General features: G+C 43.1%; 3 protein-coding genes across 4 annotated transcripts; 2 read left to right on the top strand and 1 right to left on the bottom strand.

Moving 5' to 3' along the window:
• LOC8068958 lies at positions 372-3,677 on the bottom strand. Of its 2 annotated transcripts, none has more exons than XR_002447912.1 (2): positions 1,999-3,677; positions 372-724 (listed from the first exon to the last, which is right to left on the bottom strand). XR_002447912.1 is itself a non-coding variant. In XM_021448354.1 (2 exons), exons 1-2 carry the CDS (start codon positions 3,542-3,544, stop codon positions 661-663), a joined length of 1,500 nt encoding a protein of 499 aa, XP_021304029.1. In that variant the 5' UTR covers positions 3,545-3,674; the 3' UTR covers positions 372-660. The 2 variants fall into 2 exon arrangements, 1 of the variants encoding a protein (XP_021304029.1); XM_021448354.1 differs by having other exon boundaries at positions 2,109-3,674.
• On the top strand, positions 9,141-10,995 carry LOC8068957 (anthocyanidin 5,3-O-glucosyltransferase). Its single transcript, XM_002441371.2, has one exon. The coding sequence runs from the start codon at positions 9,322-9,324 to the stop codon at positions 10,759-10,761; it is 1,440 nt and encodes a 479-aa protein (XP_002441416.1). The 5' UTR covers positions 9,141-9,321; the 3' UTR covers positions 10,762-10,995.
• Positions 15,881-17,812, top strand: LOC8068956 (anthocyanidin 5,3-O-glucosyltransferase). The gene has a single exon (XM_002441370.2). The coding sequence runs from the start codon at positions 16,250-16,252 to the stop codon at positions 17,678-17,680; it is 1,431 nt and encodes a 476-aa protein (XP_002441415.1). The 5' UTR covers positions 15,881-16,249; the 3' UTR covers positions 17,681-17,812.

Here is a 22,178-nt window from a genome sequence, read left to right as displayed (position 1 = left end):
TGAAGGATCGTTCACACAAGTTGGCGCTGAACATAAGCCATGGATCACAATTAAGTTTGGTACCGTATGGGCTGACATTAAGGTCAGGATGAGTTGGTTTCTGTAGACGACAGATTGGATTGGAGCAGGTTGATTTGTTGATTTTTCGTTGAATGTTAGTATTGATTAGTGTGGTTACAAGGTGTGAATTTCAGCCCGCTAGCATGTTTACGGCCTCGCATGTCTTCCATATTTCCTAGCAGATATAGGCTTGGAAGAATGATACACAATGAACATGCCTGCACCATTACACAGAATTGCATACGATGCACCAAAAGACTCACCGGATTATGTGAACATTTTACCTAACCCGATAAGAATGACAAGCGAGATTTGACTAAAGTCCAAGTCACCATCATACTCATGATGGGGCTATTAAAGCCCATGTCCAACAAACTAGGCAGCGGGCAATCGAATGTCAGCTGTCCAATCCATTAACCAAATTGCACTATTTAAAAGAAAGGGAATATTTTAAATCCTTTATTGACCCCTGTATCCCGTATCACCAGTGAGCATCAAACGGTAGTTCCACTCTTAGTCGTTCAACCTGTTAACTGAAACATAGTTGCGAAAATAGAAATATTTCCAGGCCTTCATTCCAATCCTAGACCGCCCTGAGCATCATAGTTGATGGCGAGAAGATGCATTATACGCCAGATGCGCCATATTCAGCACATGAGTCTTCCTGCAATGCAAGCTTACAATGAGATTCCATATCAAAATTTATTTGTGCACTAATCACCAACCCCATATTGAGGCCTTGTTTAGATCCAAAAACTTTTTGGCATTGGCTATTGTAGCACTTTTGTTTGTATTTGGCAATTATTATCCAATTATGGACTAACTAGGCTCAAAAGATTCGTCTCGCAAATTACAAGCAAACTATGCAATTAGTTATTTTTTATCTATATTTAATGCATGCATGTGCCACAAGATTCAATGTGACGGGGAATTTTGAAAAGTTTTTGGTTTTTGGGTGTAACTAAACGAGGCCCGAATCACATCAAAATGAGTACATACCCTACACATAATCACATCTAACAAGGTCATGAAGTTGGTGGCCAATGATCACCATGCAAACAGAAGATTGATATCTAACATGCTTAACCAGAAACGACATTATAGATACAAAGATTCAATGGTAAACTGATAGTTTTGTACCCCTACTGTTTATTTTATTAAGCAGGTTCGACTTGGCATCTGCAGCCTTCTATCCAGAACTGTTATGGTCATTTGAAACATAGTTCGAAACACAATTCTAATAGTACCATTTCAAACCAGTATATCATTGAACTAACTGTTAGTCAAAACATAAAAAATCCTGAATGTAAAAACCTCATGGGTTCCTTTTCGAGGGTGTACTACTACATGACATCCGCTTTTAAATATTTCTATAATAACTCATCACAGGGAAACACATAGCACTCCTGCGCTCCCGTGCTTCCTTGCTCCAAACTCTTAAGAAAACTATACAGGTTGTTATGAAAAATTGTCAAACATTTTATTTTGAACACCTTTAATTTTTTTTTACTGTGTGGAGCCTAGGTGGTGATGGCTCTAAAATTATTTCTTAAGTCTGGTTTATTATGCCCCTCCAAAGTTCCCATATGATCATTCAAAGAAGTCCCATGGCAACATGCTCAATGAATGCAAACCCCAATCAAGATAAATATGAAACCAACTCTCCACGGATGCAAATGGCAGGATCTATCATCTGGAAGCATAGAATGTTTCTGCTCCAGGAAAGGAAAGACAAAAAAACAGAGCATGACGTAACAGTACATTAGCCTAATTTACATAACAGGAGACAAGTTCAGTAGTTAACAATAGATTCATTTGTTTTTCTGCTTCTATAATCCCCACACAATCTGTCCATATATTAGTGATATGGTTTTTGCCTGTGTGTTTTATGGTCAAAGCTAAAACCAAAATGTGAGATGAGAATAAAGATCTCAGTACCATAGCATGCGGGAGTTGGAAAACACCATTGATGTCTCAAGTGGGCCTGATCACAAGTTGAGTATGCAGTAATGCATATAATATATAAATATGACATAGTTAACACTTACCAGGAAGCATGTGAATTCAAGTACATGGAGAACATACTAGGCAGAAGGGGCCAATTAATGAGGATGTCCTCCAACACCAGAGTATCTTCACAAGAGGAATTCACATCATTATAGGGAATGACCAATTCCAGTTTCTTTCTTTTAATGTCAATCACAAGCACCCATGTTCGTCCAGCAGCATATTCCCTCTCACACAATAATGCGTAAATGATGCTGTGTTCATTCAGGCTTACAAATGGGAACTCCGGAGAAAGGCAGGGAATATGAGGATCAAAAATTGGATACTGACTCCAGATTTCTCCTGCTTCCATGGCACCTTCCTTCACCCAGCCTATACTTTTGGAGCTCAACGGCGTCCCTAAAGACCAGCAGGTAATGGTGAAACCAGAACCAAGTTTGCGTTTGCTTGCAATCTCTCCATCAGCACGTGTGACATTGACGAACATCAAGGTGCCACCCTCTATGACACATAAGCTCCGTGTCACATATGGGTGAGCCCTGCCAAACTCAGGGTGAGTGGGATCGCCTTTGGGAGGCTCCACAGGCAATTCAGCATACTGTAGCTGGGGATCATCATCAAAGACGTCACAAAACAAGATGCCCCTGTGGTAGTCAATCCAGCACAGGTTGCCTTCAAAGGAGACGACCTTGTCAGTTGTCCACCAACGCAGCCCATGGTCCTTATCGTCACTTTGACAGATCAGGATTCGCTTGACCTCCCACTGCGGGGTTAGGGCATTGGAACGATACCTGAAGAGCTCGGCTTCCTTCGGCTCAGAACTACTGTCTCTAGGCATGAGCACCTTGAGGTCTGCGACAGCGAAATCCTCGCCACGGCGCAGGAGACCTATGTCTCTTACATCCAGCATGTGCGAACGCTGAGCATGGCCCTGCGCTGCCATCCGCTGCGCGTCTTTGTAGCACGGCGGGAGAGGGCCATAGATCGACATACCAGAGGGACCTGCCTTGCAGACAAAGTAGTCCGTGTAGCAGCACCAGGAGTTGAATGGGTTGATGGGGCTGGAGGGGGGCACGACGCGGAAGAGGACAGAGTCGAGGTGAGCCGCCACGAGCGCGGTCCCGTTCAACATCTTGGCTTCCTCTTCCCTCGAGTAATGAAGGCGGAGATGAGACGCCCCTGGTGGCGCGACGAGGCGCAAGGATACGAGAACGTCGTCGCCGTTGGAGTCACGGGATCTAGCTGACGGTGTCTCCGGGTCGTCCTCGCAGAAGGACTGGGGATCCTCGACGTAGATTTCAGTGTCGAACATCACCCATTTAGGAAACGAGCGCGCCTCGGGCGAAGCGGCTTTCGGCCGGCGAGGAAGAAGGCGCGATCGACTTGAGGCTGAGGGGCCCAACCTTGATTCCACGGCTTTCACAGCCTGGCCAACGAACTGCGATCGATCCTTGGGGAGCCCCATGTGCGACTCCATGGCTTTCACCGCTCGGCGAACGGCTATCGTCAGTCGATCTAGAGGGGAAGAAGACCCGAGAAAGAGGCGGCGGACGAGTACTAGTGGGAGGGTGGGGAACGCAAATTGGAATCGCTTCTTTTCTTATATTTTCTTTTTCTTTTTCTTTTAGCAACAAATTGGAATCCTAGGTCCGGTTTGTTTGGAATTGGATGGCTCCTCGGTCCTCCACAATCCTCCTTCCTGGACAAATGAAAAAAATTATTATAAGTTGGGGTCACACTAAAAAACGGTTGGGCCTCGGCCCGTTCCATGTTCTCGAACTAGGCCTGATTCGAATCTGCTCTGGGAGAGCTTCAGCTTAGAAAAAAGGCTTCACTGAATCTGCTTCGGTTCAGTTTCTTAGCTTCTACTGATGAAAAAAAAAACACAAACTAAATAAGTAGAGCTAGAAGCTGTTTTTCTTAAAGCAGATACTTTCATGTACAACAGTTTTCGTAGCACCTTGAATGATGCTTTTGACTTTCTTTCTACCGTTGTAAGGCCCTGTTTAGTTCCCCACCCAAAAATTTTTCATCCATCCTATCAAATCTTTGGACACATGCATAGAACATTAAATGTAGATAAAAAAATAAACTAATTACACAGTTTAGTTGAGAATCGCGAGACGAATCTTTTAAGCCTAGTTACTCTATGATTAACCTTAAGTGCTACAGTAACCCACATATGCTAATGACAGATTAATTATGCTTAATAAATTTGTCTTGCAGTTTCCTGACGAGCTATGTAATTTGTTTTTTTATTAGTTTCTAAAAAACCCTCCCGACATCCTTCCGACACATTCGATGTGACACCCAAAAAATTTTCATCCCCAATCTAAACAGGCCCTAAATAGGTAGAAATAGAGAGCCTTTTTACAATTGTTTAAGAAAGATAAAAGAGAGGGAAAAAGTCTATATCAACCCTCCAACTATGGGGATAGATTACTTAACTCCTCAACTTTAAAATTGGAGCATGTTTTATCTCCTAAACTTTTTAAAACCGTTCAAATAACCCTCAGACGGTTTGGTACAGTAACCATGATTTTCGCTAGGGAGAGGGTGAATAGCGATGCGTTATGAAAGATAGCGAGCATATGCATCTGCTGAAGACACGAATGGTTATTGTCGTCCTTGATTTGGAGGATAGTAGATGGCAGTGCGTGCATCCCACTACACGCCACTGCACAATAGTCTTTTAGTGGGCCGTGGTAGTGTCCGCGTGGTTGCGATGGCAAACAGGAGAAAGTAAAATGTGCCGTTAAGGCACGTGTCCTTAGCATATGGACCACATAATCCACACTTCCCAATGTGAATCTGATGTGGACATGTATATTTTTTAATGTAAATTTAGTTGTCTATGTGCTAAGAGCACATGCCCGCCCTTAGGCAACAAAATTGCCCCTCTCGCGCTCTCACTCTCGGCACGTGCCCATTTGTATAGTGTTATTGGTAAACGGTTAAATATTTATTTTTAGTCTTTTCCAATAAGAAGATCAACACTCTCAAAGAGAGAGGATACTGGGTTATGCCTCTCCTGATACTTAAAATAAGGTGTTGCGTATATGTACTCTGTTGAAGACTATAGTTATCGTGTTGGAGACCTATTTTAAATTTGGATTTCCTAGTAGGTCTCCTATTTAAAACAGAGGCAGTAGTTGCTACTTGGCTGCTGCAATTTTCTTTGTTTGTCAGCTGCTGTGTCGCAAACCACAAATATAAATTAATAAAGTCACAAATAGCAGTGTCCGTGCACCGTACCATGCAAGGTCATACGTCATCGTCGTGTAGGGTTCTGTCCATCGGGATCGAGATAGCAGCAAGCCGCCGCATCAGCTACCGTTTTGCTGCAAGATCCCGTGCAAGCTGGCCGCCGGCGTGGTCTCGGCGCTATGCAATGGCCGGCATGAGAACCCCGCCATGAAGCCTGTGGCCACGACCTCCGATGGCCGCTCACCATCGTCCACCTAGATGTCGTGGCTGAGCTTGAGTTACCGTGTGAATGGCAATCGACCGTATAGTTGCCATGGGCACGCGTCCAATTTTTCTTTCCATGTTCAATCACCGGCGGATGAAGGTTCATTCGAATTCACGTAATATCATCATTATATATATGTCTTTATTATTATTCATGGAGTCTACTGGATGATGTATTGCTTTAGTTTGATTTACACTTTCCTATCTCTTTCCCCATGTTTATCAGTTACTTCAAGAATATATCTTCATAATCTTAGAAAATGTATGTCTTACATTTTAATATTTCTGGTCTTTTTTGCATGAGACTGAAGAGCGCTTATAGTAATTTCCAAGTTGTTCAATACATTGTTGCTTACTTTTCTAAACCATACCTAAGGCTGTCTCGAACAGGAGACTCGTTTGGGAACCAAACCTAAAATGAGTTTCCAACACAATACCTATAGCCTCCACAGAGTATCCATACATAAGACCCATTTTGGGTATCAGAAGAGACATAACCCAAATTTGGGTATCCTCTCTCCTCGAGACCCATTTGCAAAGAGTGTTATCTTTTAGGTCTTGTTGTTTGAGAAGACTAAAAATAGGTATAGAACATTTTACCTGTAGCGCTACCAAAGGACAAATGGGTCTTGTATTTTGGGTGATGATTGTTGGAGATAGTAATTGTTTCAAATACTTCATGCTCCACAATAACAATATGAGAGGACATCGCTAATTTTCGTAGCAAAACACAGAGAATTCTTTTAGTATTCTTTAATTGTATACCTCTCTCGTAGCAATCTATTATCATTATCCAAAAAGAAACAATTAATAACTAGGAACAAGCTCATCTATAGATCAGATTTTTTTCCTTTATAATAATATTATCAATAAATAATATGTATACTGGCAATTATATCAATTCAGCATATTTAAATTTCTCTTCTAGAGTACTTACAACATGCTATGGTCAGCTTACCGGTAAGAAGCTACACTGCTCAATAAAGGTTGTCCAAGATCGGTGTGGCTGCTGGCACCTAAAAGTGTGGTGGCAAACATACAAAATTTACCTAGGCCTTGTTTAGTTATAAAAATTTTTGCAAAATAGAAATAGTATCACTTTCGTTTGTATTTGACAAATATTATCCAATCATGTACTAACTAGACTCAAAAGATTCGTCTCGTCAATTTCAACCAAACTATGCAATTAGTTTTTATTTTTGTCTATATTTAATACTTCATACATGCGTCTAAAGATTTGATGTGACGGAAAATCTGAAAAATTTTGCAAAATTTTCAGGGAACTAAACAAGGCCCTAGTGCCCTCTATCAATGAGTGATACGTAAGACACGTCACCATATGAGCCTTTATTGGGAGCAATGATACCAAGAAGCACCGATAGTTTTCTTTGTTTAGTTCCCAAAAATTTTATAAATTTTTTTCAGATTCCCTGTCACATCGAATCTTTAGACGTATGCATGGAGTATTAAATATAGATGAAAATAAAAACTAATTACACAGTTTGGTCGGAATTGACGAGACGAATCTTTTGAGCCTAGTTAGTTTATAATTGAATAATATTTATCAAATACAAACGAAAGTGCTACTATTCATATTTTGCAAAAGTTTTTGGAAGTAAACAAGGCCATAAAAACTCACTTGCCTAAAGTCTAGAACGGACCTCGTCAGGGCAAGCGGCGATGTGTCGTACCTATAATCCTATAGGACTGGGTTGTGCTTATTCGAGCTTGTGCCTGGCCGGGCTAGGCGGCCCAAAAGTTTCGTCTCACCTGATAATTAATCGTTTAATAATCAATCATGCATCACATATATTAAATGCTTTGAGTATCCTATATATGAAACAATAAAAATAAAATTATGTATTGATGGACATTATTTCATTCATCACACTACTAGATGAATCCCGCAATGATCATCACAAATGACTCCAGATGATCCGATAGTACTCTTAGAAACATCAAAAACAAAAACTCTCTAGATATCGTTTAAAGAAACTCTCCACATGATCCTATATGTTTGGTATAGATATTTGAAAAACAAAAAAAGATACGCGTAAAACAAGAAGTTATATGTTATTCAGTGAAGCTGTGTTGCACTGTTGCGTGTCCGACAACAGAATACCGATGTGGCTGATGGAGGCACGTTTGAGTCTGTTGGGTTGACATCAGTTGGAAGACATCTGTTGTAGGCGGTTAGGCCCTTGTAAGAGCATCTTCAAGGGATTAGCTTAATCATTTTCTAAAGGTAAATTTAGTTATTGTTGACGGAAAAACGTATCTAATAGACTCTGTAAATGACTCTTTAAATTTTATAGCCCTCCATCCCACATTATTCGCTCTCTATTTTTGGATAGCCTACCTCACTAACCATCCTTTACAGAGTCTCTTGGAGTACTCTAATATATTTTTATCAAATTTATTTTAAAGAGTAGCTAAATCAGTAAATTTGGCTAATATTTTTAGCTAATCTCTTGGAGATGCTCTAATCGGATTTTTTTAAGATAACAAATTTTCATTAATTGGACATCTAAGTATATAAATGAACAAAACTATGAACCCAACCCTATTCTGTGTGTTCTAATCTCTCTATTCCGAATACTCTACTCTTTCAATAATGTCACATAGCATGTACATGCTCAGTATGTGCTATCTGTACCGTTCAAAACTGCTTTGAGATTCGTGCTACACACACTACTCAATGTAAAACCATACTGTTTTGGATGTCATATATCTCAATACGCTATGTGAACAGTTTAGATAACAAATGTTCAGCATATGTGTACTGACAGAACTTTTCTGAATCCCGACGGATTGGTGACAATATATATGACCCGATTCATATATGTTTGATTTAGGCTGAAGCTCCGGGTAAGTTTATTTTGCCCTTGAGGGCATATGCCATCACTCTCTCAACCATTGGATTCGCTTTGAGAAGTGTGCAAACACACATCTCAATGCAAAACTGCTTTGAGATGTGTGTTTGCACACTTCTCAAAGCGAATCCAATAGATGAGAGAGTGAGAGCATATACCCTTAAGGTAAAAAACCGCGTCCCTGAAGCTCCTCCACTATTTAAGAGAATGACCGATCAACTAAATCGTGAATGTAACGTGGACTCGAGTAACTGCAATGTCGTAGTTGCAACCGTGACCACAAACACAGACACGTGATGAACATGCAAATTATGGCTTGCACCGCCACCAATTTATGACAGAAACAAGGAAGTCATTGTGATAGTGAGCGCTGACAATGGCCACTGCAATGCCGCCCTAGCAGTGTGCAATCAAGGTGAATCAAAATGATACGGATATTTTTTGACCGTATGCGATACCGAATTCGTTTAGAGGAATTTAGCTCTGTCCGTATCTGAGTTTGAATATTCAACATCCAACACTGTATCCGTATCTAAACACTTAAATCATATATTTATGATGTCAACATTCAATCGTATCTTATCCGACATGGTTGAAATTATCCAAATCTGAATCCGATCAAAAATATGAAAACAAATATGATATTGATGATATCAGCGGATATGATCCGTTTTCATCCCTAGCAATCAACAATAACAGAGGCTACTGTTTCCTTGCTCTAGCAATCAACAATAATGGAGGCTACTGTTTCCTTGCTCCTTGCCTCTAGCCCTCCACAACACCGTTCTCCATTCCATATCCCCCATATATCAAGAACTCGGGCTACCCCCCAGATCCAATTCCCCAGCATCAGAAGCAACTGCATGTACTTCTGCACAGGTAGCCACGAGAGACCAAAAACTAAGCTGCGATGAAGAAGACCGTCGTCCTGTACCCCGGCCTCGCCGTCAGCCACTTCGTCCCCATGCTGCAGCTCGCCGACGTCCTTCTGGAGGAGGGCTACGCCGTCGTGGTCCCGTTCATCGACCCCACTGAGAAAGGAGATATCGCCTTGGCCGCCGTCATCGACCGTGTCGCCGCCTCCAAGCCGTCCGTGGTCTTCCACGTGTTGCCAAGGACCGAGGACTCTCCATGCACCTTTGTCCACGACTCGGAGTTCATCGTCAGGTACTTGGAAATCGTGGGCCGCTACAGCCAGCACCTCCACGACTTCCTCCTCTCCATGCCTCCTGGCAGCGTCCACGCCCTGATCGTCGACATGCTGTCTATCGAGGTGCTCGACGTCACCACCAAGCTCGGCATCCCGGCTTACGCCTTCTTCCCCCCGAATGCCTCCGCCCTTGCCGTGTCCGTCCAGGCTGCATCACTTCATTCAGAAGGGCAGCAGCCAAGTTTCGGGGAGCTAGGAGACGCGCCTCTAAACATCCATGGCGTGCCACCTATGCCAGCTTCCCATCTCAATGCTGAAATGCTCGACGATCCAGGGAGTGCCACTCTCAAGGCAACGGTGAACATGTTTCGCAGAATACAAGAAGCCAATGGAATACTAGTGAACACGTTTGCATCCATCGAGCCTCGTGCGGTGTCAGCCCTCAGCGATCCACGGAGTTTCCCGAAAATGCCTCCGGTGTACTGCATCGGGCCGTTGGTCACCGGTAAGGGCAGCCAGGGAACAGAGAAGAAGCACGAGTGCCTGGCATGGCTCGACGAGCAGCCGGAGCAGAGCGTAGTGTTTCTCTGTTTTGGAAGCACAGGCGCCGGCAACCATTCAGAGGAGCAGCTAAAGGAGATAGCCACTGGCCTGGAGAGGTCCGGCCACCGGTTCCTGTGGGTGGTGCGCGCGCCTCCCCACGACGACCCGGAGAAGCCGTTCGACTCCCGCGCGGACCCGGACCTCGACGCGCTTCTGCCCGCGGGTTTCTTGGAGAGGACCGGCGGTCGCGGCCGCGTCGTCAAGCTGTGGGCGCCGCAGGTGGAGGTGCTCCACCACGCGGCGACAGGGGCGTTCGTGACGCATTGTGGGTGGAACTCGGTGCTGGAGGGGATCATCGCGGGGGTGCCGATGCTCTGCTGGCCTCTGTACGCGGAGCAGAAGATGAACAAGGTGTTCATGGTGGAGGAATATGGAGTCGGGGTGGAGCTGGTCGGTTGGCAGCAGGGACTGGTGAAGGCCGAGGAGGTGGAGGCCAAGGTGACGTTGGTGATGGAGTCGGAAGAAGGCAAGCTGCTCAGGGCACGGGTGTCCAAGCACAAGGAAGGTGCGGCAATGGCATGGAAGGATGGCGGTTCGTCGCGCGCTGCGTTTGCCCAGTTCCTGTCGCACGCAGGCAACGCCACGGGCAGGGGCTGAGCCTGACACGCCCTTGATGCCGGAGGTCAGCACCAAATTGGTGGTAGCTTTCCTATCTTTCATCTTTGTATCTTGGACCAAGACAAATAATATAGCTCGCTACTGGTTGTGTGAACGAATCCACCTATTAGCTCACACATACGGTAGTTAGCTCACATGATTCTTATGCTTGTGTATAAACTATTTGTGAAGTTATAATGTATTGATTTATTTATTTCACTGGCCTTAAGTAAAGTTGAGCATGCAGCCCGCGGGCCAAAGGCACGGCCCAAAGCACGGTCATTTGACCCGGCCCGAGCACGGCACGGTCCGATCCTAACTGGGCCCGGGCCGGCCCGAAGCACGTTGCGGGTCGTGCTTGGGCCGACCCCTCGGCCCGCGGGCGGCACGGCACGACACGCTTTTAACAGCAGGCACGGTGTCGGCACGGTATCAGGAAATTTGTGAAACTTGAAGTATCAGGTTCTATGACTTTTGAAACTTGTGACTTTTGGCAAGTAAAATATAATCTGAGAGTATATTGTGTTATGTGAATTGTGAAGTATTAATGTATGTGACTTGAATATAATGTATTTATGCTTTGTTAAATTTTGTATTAAATTTGGTGTTTTTCATATATTGGGCCATGGGCCGGCTCGAAGCACTATTGGGCTTCGTGCCTTTCGGGCCGGCCCGGCATGAAAATCGGCCCACGGGCCGTGCCTAGGCCGTCAGGCAGGCACGATGAGCTGTGGAGGCACGGCCCGACTGCACGCGGGCCATACGGGCCCGTGCCGGGCCGTGCCGGGCCAGCCCGTTGCTCATCTTTAGCCTCAAGCTCGACTCTACCCATCGGCAGCCGTTAGTGAATGACGGCCTCGCGTGGCTGCTCGCCCTCTGCCTCCACAGCCCCGATCTGTGTTTAGAGACGACTAGATATAGAACTGTCTCTGAAAATTGATTTCTAGAGATAGCTAGATCTATGACCGTCTCTAAAAATAGATAGAGCACACTAAAATTATATAGCTCAAAGAGATCTATGACTTTATTGTTGACAATCTTTTTATTTAAAATCATTTAAATCCTGCAAATTTTATTTGAAGTTCTTATATTTTAAAGTATAATTCTTTTAGTTTATTAAATGACCTTAGAAATGTCAAAAAATAAATTTCTAGATTTCAAAACACATAAAACATTGCAGTTCAGAATTTTTTTTATTTAAAATAACTATGGTCTTAAATTTAGTTTGAAGTCCTCATATATTGAAATTTAAAATTTTCAAAGAACATCACATGGAGAAACGACAACAACGAGAGTTGTAGATTTTGTAGAGCTTCTTAACTTGTTGACAATTTTTTATTTAAATCATTTATGCAAGGAAACTTAGGTTGTGTTTCTCATATATATTTGAAATTCAAAATTTTTAAATAATGTTAGATGAAAAAAACACCAAAACAAAAAATGTGGTACTTGATAAATATATGAGTTCGTTTAGGGTCCCAAATACTTACTTTAAAAACAGATAAGCAAATATGAGGGAATGTTTATGCCCTTTAGTCAAAAATGATTTTTGAGTGTGGAGTGATCAATTGAGCTACGTGCAGGGCTAGTGGTCATGAGTTCGATCCCCCACTATAACAATAGCGATAGCGTTGGTAATGTGTAAATCTCCATCGGGTATGGACTTCCTAGACCCATCTCCGTGATAACAATATGACACCACGGGTATCCCCATATACGGTCACGGGTGGAGGAATTTCCCTAGACCCATACCCGGGTGGGTAAATTAGACCCGGCGGGTCACCCGTACCCACCAAACATCAACAATTCATAAGCACCAGTCACGTAGTAGCAATTCACAAGCATCGTCACATAGCCACCTCACCATATACCTGGCAAATAGCAACATAATAATTTATGCTGCAACCACTAGTCACAGCACCATAATAGTTCATGATCCATACAAATCACGTAGTAGAGAGTAGTACTTTGCTAGCACTACATAGGGTTTCAGTGTATGGGCTGCCGGTGGACTGGTGGGAGTTTTGAGCCGAGTATTTTTCACCCATGGGTAAATGGATATGGGGACTACTAGAACGTCCCCATACCCGCGTACCCAATGGGTGAAGGGTTTGCTCCGTTTGTGTACCCATGGGTACTGGTTTCACTCTATATTGATACCTTAATAGAGTAAATATCCATCGGGTCGCGGATCGCGGGCCCCCATTGACATTTTTAAATAGCGACCATGTGAGGTTGGCTAGGTGGATCATGTTTCCAACCATCTCTAGAAAAGTCGTGTGACTTATGACCCGCGACCATTTGAGGCTGGCTAGTGGGACATTACTAATTTGGGAAAACAATTATTTTGTTATTTGACCAATATGCAATTTATAGAAAATGATTCGTGGGATTTGTTGGACTATTAGTCACCTCTAGAAATCTGATTTGTAGAGGCAACTTATGTAGAGTAGTAGCTGCCTCTATAGAGACTTCCCAACCATCTCTACAAATATCGTCATGTGTCTATTCTCTTATTATTCTATGGAGCCCATGATATGTGTTCCATAGGATCGTCGATGAGGGTGTATGAGGTGAGGACTCGCACAGGTCCCTCAAAATTATAGGTCCCCCGCCTCCTGTGCATCAACATATACAGGCTCGTCCGGCTACATATCTAAATGAAGTTGCAGTACTCGATAAATCATGTATATCGCGGGGCACAACCATGACAATAAATCACTGCTTGACTCATTGATCATTAAACATGTGTTTTAGTGGTGCATGGTTCTTTTATTTTCATCACTTTTTCAGTAGAACGTTTGGTCTCGTAGTTTAGCACTAGCACACTACAAATATTTTTTGTTTCCCAAACTAATTAAACCACCAACATGGTCTCGATTTGGGCAACAGAGAAGGCCAGTGATTTTTTTAGAATATCTATCCTAATAAGCAAGCATTTAATTACATATAGAAGCTCAATAGTTAACTATATTTCTTGTTTACGTTATATCTAAATATGGTAAAGTTTAGCCATTGGCTGGTATTTCGCTTTGGCCCACCCGCAATCAAAAAATATCTACCTCTCCTAAAATGTCTATCCAATTTCTAAGACGCTTAACCTATCTATTGGAACAATTAGAAAAAACATATCTCTAAATTGATTTTGAGAGGAATGCCAATTAAGAAGCTCACATCTAATGGACCTTATTTTCAAAGTGAGACCTCTTAAGAGCCCCACCTCTTATAATGCAACCAACCCAACAAATTCTAATAAACCTCTACAAAACCCTAAATATCTCAACCACTCTCTTGGTCTCCCTTTCTTTCCATGGAAGTGCCGATCTCTCTCTCTCAAACCCAAGATGTCATCTACCCATGCAACCATACTATGGTAGCTAGCAAGAGGTGTCTGGCTTCGAGAAGCACGTACCAAGACGGCCCGATGAAACCCAAGTAGCAGCGAGTGTCGCAGCAGGTGTGGCGAGATCCGATAGGTGTTAGATATCAATATAATGTTTCTAGTGAGATCCACTCAAGAGGGTCCATGGTAGGCAACATCTTGACGTCGGGTTGTAGAATGGTTGTTTGTGTAAAAGGTTTGTGAAGTTGTGTGATGTGGCTTCTTCAAAACTGAATGAATCTATGCACCACTGCAGATGCCCAAAGAGCAGCTCTTCCAGGTCCCCTACTTGAGCATTCAAAACTAAATTTGAGGCTTGAGGCAAAAAAAAAGGTCCAATAGAGCCTCTACTAGAGCCCTCAAATTTGAGGAGCCCCTACTTTTTAGCTCTTGACGTTTATCTCCTAGTCCCATCTAGAACCTACTCGCCCTTGCAAAACGTGCCACCATCCATTGCCTATCCTGCCTGCCTCCATCAATGCCCCCATAGCCTGATGCCTTTCTCAACCGTCCTTGATCAACCTCCCCGGTGGATCAACCTCTCTTCATAGTTTTCCTAGGCTCTATTAGGTCCATAGCCCTGACAGTGAATCATGTCTATGCGGATCGCTACCCCAACAGCGGATCCCATCCATCAGGACTGCTGCCCTAGTGGATCCTTCTGACATCCCTGGCCGCCGCTGCATAGCTTAGACAGCAGAGCGAGGAAGAGAAAGATGAAGGAATAGAGAATGATGAGTGGGTCCCATATGTCAATGTCTATTGAAATAGATTTGAGGTTGTTGTTGGAGTTAAGCCTAGAAAAAAGAGTGTCAGAAGTTGAAAAGTAGAGATATTGACCGAGTGTCATTACTAGAGATGCTTGATTGTGAAACGTTATGTGGACCATTGTACCAACAACGGTAGCTATGCATTGGTCAACAAAGCTTTAGTACCATTGGTACCACTAGAAACACCTTTTTCCGAGAGTCACGACAGCAACAGGTGAGCAAACAAATTGTCTATAACAACTATTATAAGAGCATCTCCAAGGGCTTTGCAAACAAACTTTGCATTGCCCTATTTGCAAAAAAGAGTAGAAAATACCCCTCCAATGGTTTTGCAAATAAGGTTTGCAATTTGGTTAACTTTGCAAATAGAGGTGGAGGCTTTGCATATATGCAAACCTTCCCACCACTTTGTATCCACAATTTCGGCCTTTCACGTCGGACTCCGTCCCCCCGGCCCCCCACCCCGCGCGATTTCTCTACGCCCGTCCGCCCTCCCTGCCGCGCGCGCCCGCCCTCCCTACCGCGCGCGCCCTACGGCGACGAACGACGAACGCGGCCTGGGCTGGGCGGCGACTGACACGCACGGCGTACGTCAAAATGGCGCGAAGGGAAAAAAAACGCGCGGGCGCGATCGATGAAAATAAAATTCGAGGGTGGGGTCCACACTTTGGGTTTGCCAAATCTAAATGCAAAGTCCCTTGGAGTTGGACTATTTTTAGACACCAAATGCAAAATTCATTTGCAAAGTCCCTTGGAGATGTTCTAACACTTCTATATTTTAGGTGCCTTATTTTTAAGATGATTTTAGACAAAATTCTTGTACATCTAAAGATTACAAGTAAATTGTTACTTTGTGAATTGTAATTTTTGTGTAATAAGAAGTCAAATTTCTGTCCTTGTCTGATTATAGAAATAATTATATATCTTTAATTGTCTTTATATTAACATAGATCAGATTTTGCCAGATTTGTCTAAAGTTTTTTTTACTCTTGGGACAACAAATTACAGATTATGTTTAAAGAAAGCGCAATGTAGTAGAGCTCCAAATTTAATTCAAAATCTAAACAAATAACCGTTCCCCTAAAAGAAAACTAAAATTCATCCCTTCGGCACGCGCAGAAACAAAGGCAGTTATTGTGGTTGTGACTAGTGAGTGCCTCTGACGATTGCATTGCAAGTCCGCAATCGACAATATGTACGGCTTCCTTGCTCCTTGCCTCCCAAGACCACAACACCATTCTCCCCCCAAATCAAGAACTCGGGCTACTCCCAGATCCCAATTCCCCAGCAGGTGCATCCTTGTACTACAGGTAGCCACAAGAGCAAAATCTAAGCCATGAAGAAGACCGTCGTCCTGTACCCGGGCCTCGCCGTCAGCCACTTCGTCCCCATGGTTCAGGTCGCCGACGTGCTCCTGGAGGAGGGCTACGACGTCGTGGTCGCGTTCATCGACCCCACCCTGAAAGGAGACATCGCCTTGGCCGCCGTCATCGACAGCGTCGCCGCCTCCAAGCCGTCCGTGGTTTTCCACAAGCTCCCACGAGTCGAGGACGCTCCCACCTTTGTCCATGACTCCAAGTTCGTGGTCAGGTACTTGGAATTCGTGGGCCGCTACTGCCAGCACTTCCACGACTTCCTCTTCTCCATGCCTCCCGGCAGCGTCCACGCCGTGCTTGTGGACGTGATGTCCACCGAGGTGCTCGGCGTCACCAGCAAGCTCGGCATCCCAGCTTACGCTTTCTTCCCCTCGAATGCCTCCGCACTTGCCGTGTTCGTCCAGGCTTCATCAGTTCGTTCAGAAGGGCAGCCAAGTTTCCGGGAGCTAGGAGACGCGCCTCTAAACTTCCATGGCGTCCCAACTATGCCAGCTTCTCATCTCACTGCTGAAATGCTCGAGGGTCCAGGGAGTGAGACATTCAAGACAACGATGAACATGAAGAGCAGGATACAAAAAGCCAATGGAATACTTGTGAACACGTCCGCATCGATTGAGCCTCGTGCGGTGTCAGCCCTCGGCGATCCACGGCGCTTGCCAAAAATGCCTCCGGTGTACTGCGTCGGGCCGTTGGTCGCCGGGAACGGCGGCCAGGCAACAGACAAGCACGAGTGCCTGGCATGGCTCGACGAGCAACCGGAGCAGAGCGTAGTGTTCCTCTGTTTTGGAAGCACAGGCGCCAGCAACCACTCAGAGCAGCAGCTAAAGGAGATAGCCAATGGCCTGGAGAGGGCCGGCCACCGGTTCCTGTGGGTGGTGCGGGCGCCTCCCCACGACGACCCGGAGAAGCCATTCGATCCCCGCGCGGACCCGGACCTCGACGCGCTTCTGCCCGCCGGTTTCTTGGAGAGAACTGGGGGTCGCGGCCGCGTCGTCAAGCTGTGGGCGCCGCAGGTGGACGTGCTCCATCACGCGGCGACAGGGGCGTTCGTGACACACTGTGGGTGGAACTCGGTGCTCGAGGGGATTGTTGCCGGCGTGCCGATGCTCTGCTGGCCTCTGTACGCGGAGCAGAAGATGAACAAGGTGTTCATGGTGGAGGAATATGGAGTCGCCGTGGAGATGGTCGGCTGGCAGCAGGGATTGGTGAAGGCCGAGGAGGTGGAGGCCAAGGTGAGGTTGGTGATGGAGTCGGAGGAAGGCAAGCTACTGAGGGCACAGGTGTCCGAGCACAAGGAAGGTGCGGCAATGGCATGGAAGGATGGCGGCTCGTCGCGCGCTGCGTTTGCTCAGTTCCTGTCGCACGCAGGCAGCGTTTCGGGCAGAGCCTGACACGCCCTTGATGCAGTGGGTCAGCAATAATAATTTGGTGGTAGAATTGCTTTGTTCGCATCTTAGAGCAGCCACAATGTTGCTCAAAAGTAGTCCATAGGTATTATAATAATCTGTATCAACTAGCTAAAATATTGTGAGACAGTCCATAGAGTAGTACATGTGAGACCAGTCCATAGAGTAGTTCATATTAAAAGGTATCCATAAGCTTATGGACTACTCATAAAGAATAAAAAAATTATTTTTTTTACTTTTTTCCATCTCTCTCTCCTTGTAGTGGCTGGTGGAATGAAGATAAATAATTTTTTATCCTCTTTGGGTCCCATCTTATAGACTACTTAGGGCAACCATAATGTATAGACTAAGTAGTCTATATGAGCAGCTTTTGTGTCAGTAGACAATAGTTATTGTTGTCTCCACAATGTTTCAGTCAACAAGTAGTCCATAAAGTGGGTCCGATATAAGATAAAAAATTATTTCTCTTTACAATCCTATGCAAAGCCAAGAAAGAGAGAGTAAGGAGTGAGAAAAAGTAACATTTTTTATTCCCTATGGGTAGTCTATAAGCTTATGGGTACCTTTTGCTATGGACTCCTCTATAGACTAGTCTCACAGTGTTCCAGTTACCTGATAGCAAGTATTTTAATCCTATAGATTACCTTATGGCACACATTGTGGTTGCTCTTAGTCCATATACATTGTCAGAAGAAAACAATAACTATGGACTAATTATGTGGATCCCATGTATATGGACTACTTGATTCATATACATTGTGGTTGCTCGTACGGTTTGGACTTTGGAGTAGTTTATTTACTTAAGGCCTTGTTTAGTTCTCAAAATTTTTTTGCCTTGGACTTCTGTAGTATTTTTGTTTTTATTTGACAAATATTGTCCAATCATAAACTAATTAGGCTTAAAGATTCATCTCGCGATTTACAGGCAAACTGTGCAATTAGTTTTTGTTTTTGTCTATATTTAATGCTCCATGCATATGCCGCAAGATTTGATGTGACAGGAAATCTTGAAGAGTTTTTTTGGTTTTTTAGTAAACTAAGGCCTTGTTTAGTTCACCCCAAAAACTAAAACATTTTCAAAATTCTTTATCATATCGAATTTTGCGGCACATGCATGAAGTATTAAATATAGATGAAAACAAAAACTAATTACATAGTTTGTGTGTAAATCGCGAGACGAATCTTTTGACTCTAGTTAGTCTATGATTGGATAATATTTGTCACAAACAAACGAAAAGTGCTACAGTAGCGAAATTCAAAAAAAATTCACATATAAACAAGGCCTGACAAGGTCTAAGTTGATCGAGCTTGTTGTTGTTTGTTCCACCTCAAGATAATATATCATAGTAGTTTGACCTGTGTTTGTGCCCTGTACAAGCTATTTTATATAAAAAAATACTAAATATATAAGGGCGTCTCCTGTGGGGATGAGACGCCGACGCCACTCGACGCCTTGCAAGGTTTCTTGACAAGGTGTAAGTCAAGCGGGAGCCGCTCATTATCGCCTCCCCACCTCGGCAGCCTGTCAGGACCCCCTCCCCCCTACGCTTATCTGGCCCAGAAGTAGTCAAATTGCCGCACAGCCGTTGGCGCACATTGTGGTCTCTAAGCGGGCTGAGGTTCTCCTAAACAAGCAACTAGGGATCGCTCCACTGATTGCACCTGTTTCGCTCGCGTCGAGAGGGATACTCGACGCCCTGCGTTCTGGGACCTTGTCGTCGAGCAAGGTGGAGGGCCTGGATGCGTTGTTCCCAGTGTTCAATGGGCGCGCATGCGAGCTCTTCCAGGAGGACTCGTAAGACGCGACGTCGAGCACATTTGGTTGATCCATTTATGTAATATTGGTTATTAGAACTCTTTGCTAGGTCAGTTCGGCTGTTGACCATCTAGCGCTTGTTGTGCATTGATTGTATTATAAACTCTTTCGTTTTAATATAATGATACACAGATCTCCTGCGTATGTATTCGAGAAAAAAAAACATGAGCTATAGCACTAGCTTTAATAAAGTAACTAATATAAAGAAGAGAAACTTTAGCAAGTAGTTCTGAATATCTTGTGTTGAGAAAGAGATGCATCATGAAATAGAAAGAGACTATATCTTCAGCACACACTAGTCTCTTGCTTTTTACATTATTCAATAATTAAAAAAATTATCATCTAGCTTTAAGCTAGATCATTGGAGACACCCTAAGTGTTAAAAGTTAATGGAGAAATATGAGCTTAACAAGAAAATCTTTTATACAATCTTAGGATTTTGGAGATCTAGATTGTTGATGGGTACACTAGTAGAGAATATTTCTAGAGACGATCGTTTTTGTTAATGGAGATACACGATAAAATAGTTTTGGAGGTGGACATTTTGGATTAATAGAGGCAGAGGTTGTGCCCACCTCCAACAAAGCGTCACTGTTAATCAAGCTTTCCGAAGACCGGCGAACCAAAAAAAAATTGGTGTTACTCAAAACTCAAACTCATCACCTTCGATTTAGCACTAACAATGCACCATGCAATCACTTGTGAGTATATATAGGACTTTATCTTTTTATATAAATGTTTTATAATTTTATATAAAAATATTTTTGCTACTAAATAAACTCAAATAAAGAAAGTTAACTAAAAAGTTATAAATCTTGTCAAACACTATAACTTTGGTGTAGAATACGTCTCCATCCAAGGTTTTTTAAAAAATTCAAAAATTTCAATCTCAAAATATATGATTTAAAACAAATATTTGAGACACTCAAAACTTTAGATAAAAAAAATTAACAACAAACATGTAGACCAAGTTGGCCACTACAACTTTGGTATTAACTATATGAATATTCAATGCCATTTAGGAATTCTAAATTTTGAAACTTTTCAACTACAAAGTTGTATGTTGTAGTAAGAACTACAACTTTGATATAGACCATGTCAACATTTGAGGTTGTTTGAAAATTTTAAATTGCAAATTGCAAAAATATCTTAGAATATATTTGGGACTCAAAGTAGTTTTATACTAAAAAAAACTTTTCAACTATAAAGTTGTAGATCACGTTAAGTGCTAAAATTATAATATAAAGTTTATCTTCATCCAAGTTCACATGGAAAAGTTATAAATTTTGGATGTAAGTATTTATAGAGAATGACGTCTTAAGACATTCGCCTTTGAAAATCAACTTTTAGAGATGTCCACTTAGAACGGTCACCCCTACTAATAGTGATTTTCAAACTGAAAATAGATTTATAGAGATATCTATCTCTGTTAATCTATGATTTTTGGAGACAGGCATTTTCTTGGGGCCCCTTGGACATTTAGGAGCCAGTCGCTACGTGTGCCCACATTCGTTAATCAACGAGTCTATCTTCTAAAATTAATTATTTTTCTAATAGTGAGATACCTTATTCTTATCAATCATCATTTTTTTATAAAGTCAATTGTCCCTCATTAAGATCTGATCGGATGTGTTGACAAAAAATATTGCATCATTAGTCATGAGAAGACAAATTATGTTCACAATAAGGTCATTACTTCAATTCATTAAGCGGTTGTAAAAGGATGTGGCGACTTGATGTGTCCATTCTTACGTATCTCATCAAACATCTTATCATATTTGGACATATCAAAATTAAAGTTTAATCTCTTCTTATCGATTTTTATGAATTAGGTTAAGAGAGGGACAAGTTAATGATATGGCTTTCGACACCCAAACAAATTCAACAACAAAAGCATCACTAGAATCATCATCCGCGCTATCGAAATAGCACTCATAGTGTGAATATTAGGATGATGATATGAGAAACTCTGTTATCTTTACTGCGGCTTTTCTTGAATGGATGTAGTCATGTCTTTCTTAAACTTAGCGCGATATTTATCCCAATAGAGACTGAATTCTTAATACAGTGCATTGTAAGAATTTTAAGACAAATTAAGAGAGAACATGAAAGACGCATGTACTCTCATTTTATTTTCTAATCAGACACTATATTAACGTGTGATTAACAATGATTGGTTGATAGATGAAAAATATTTAATGCAAAATTGGATTTGTCCTCCAGAATGCATTATATATCTAGCAATAGCTGTTGTCAATCCCAACGGGACCGCATGGCACTCGATGTGCACCGGCCGCACTGCTCCAAACCGACACAGCACCTTGTCAACTACTACACTGCAATCTAACTACACTAGCCACCCCACGCTGGACGGTGAGCGAGCCACCCGACCTACCTTCCACATGCATCGTGTCCCACCGTGTCGAGCAGCTCCATCCACACACGTACATTGATCTTTGACCTTCATCGTCACTTGCGCGCGGGGGGGGGGGGGGGGGGGGGGGGGGGGGTTCGTGAGCCAGAGCGTCGATCTATATTTAATATTTTATGTATGTGTCACAAAATTTGATGTGATAAAAAATCTTGAAAAATTTTAATTTTAAAGTGAAGTAAACAAGTTCTGGGAAGACATTGCAATCTTCTTTGGGAAGACAGAAGCGGACAGCT

Source organism: Sorghum bicolor, chromosome 9 (assembly GCF_000003195.3).
Source record: "Sorghum bicolor cultivar BTx623 chromosome 9, Sorghum_bicolor_NCBIv3, whole genome shotgun sequence".
NCBI classification, from domain to species: domain Eukaryota; kingdom Viridiplantae; phylum Streptophyta; class Magnoliopsida; order Poales; family Poaceae; genus Sorghum; species Sorghum bicolor.
The sequence above is the reverse complement of the archived record's forward strand: the minus strand, read 5'-3'. Positions and strand labels throughout refer to the sequence as shown.

Excerpts from the sequence above, each read along its gene's own strand:
- LOC8068958 (XM_021448354.1), bottom strand. The coding sequence starts at position 3,544 with ATGGAGTCGCACATGGGGCTCCCCAAGGATCGATCGCAGTTCGTTGGC. Across the intron at positions 725-2,108 it reads TTGAATTCACATGCTTCCTG|GAAGACTCATGTGCTGAATA; the intron begins GTAAGTGTTAAC and ends CTTGCATTGCAG.
- LOC8068957 (XM_002441371.2), top strand. The coding sequence starts at position 9,322 with ATGAAGAAGACCGTCGTCCTGTACCCCGGCCTCGCCGTCAGCCACTTC.
- LOC8068956 (XM_002441370.2), top strand. The coding sequence starts at position 16,250 with ATGAAGAAGACCGTCGTCCTGTACCCGGGCCTCGCCGTCAGCCACTTC.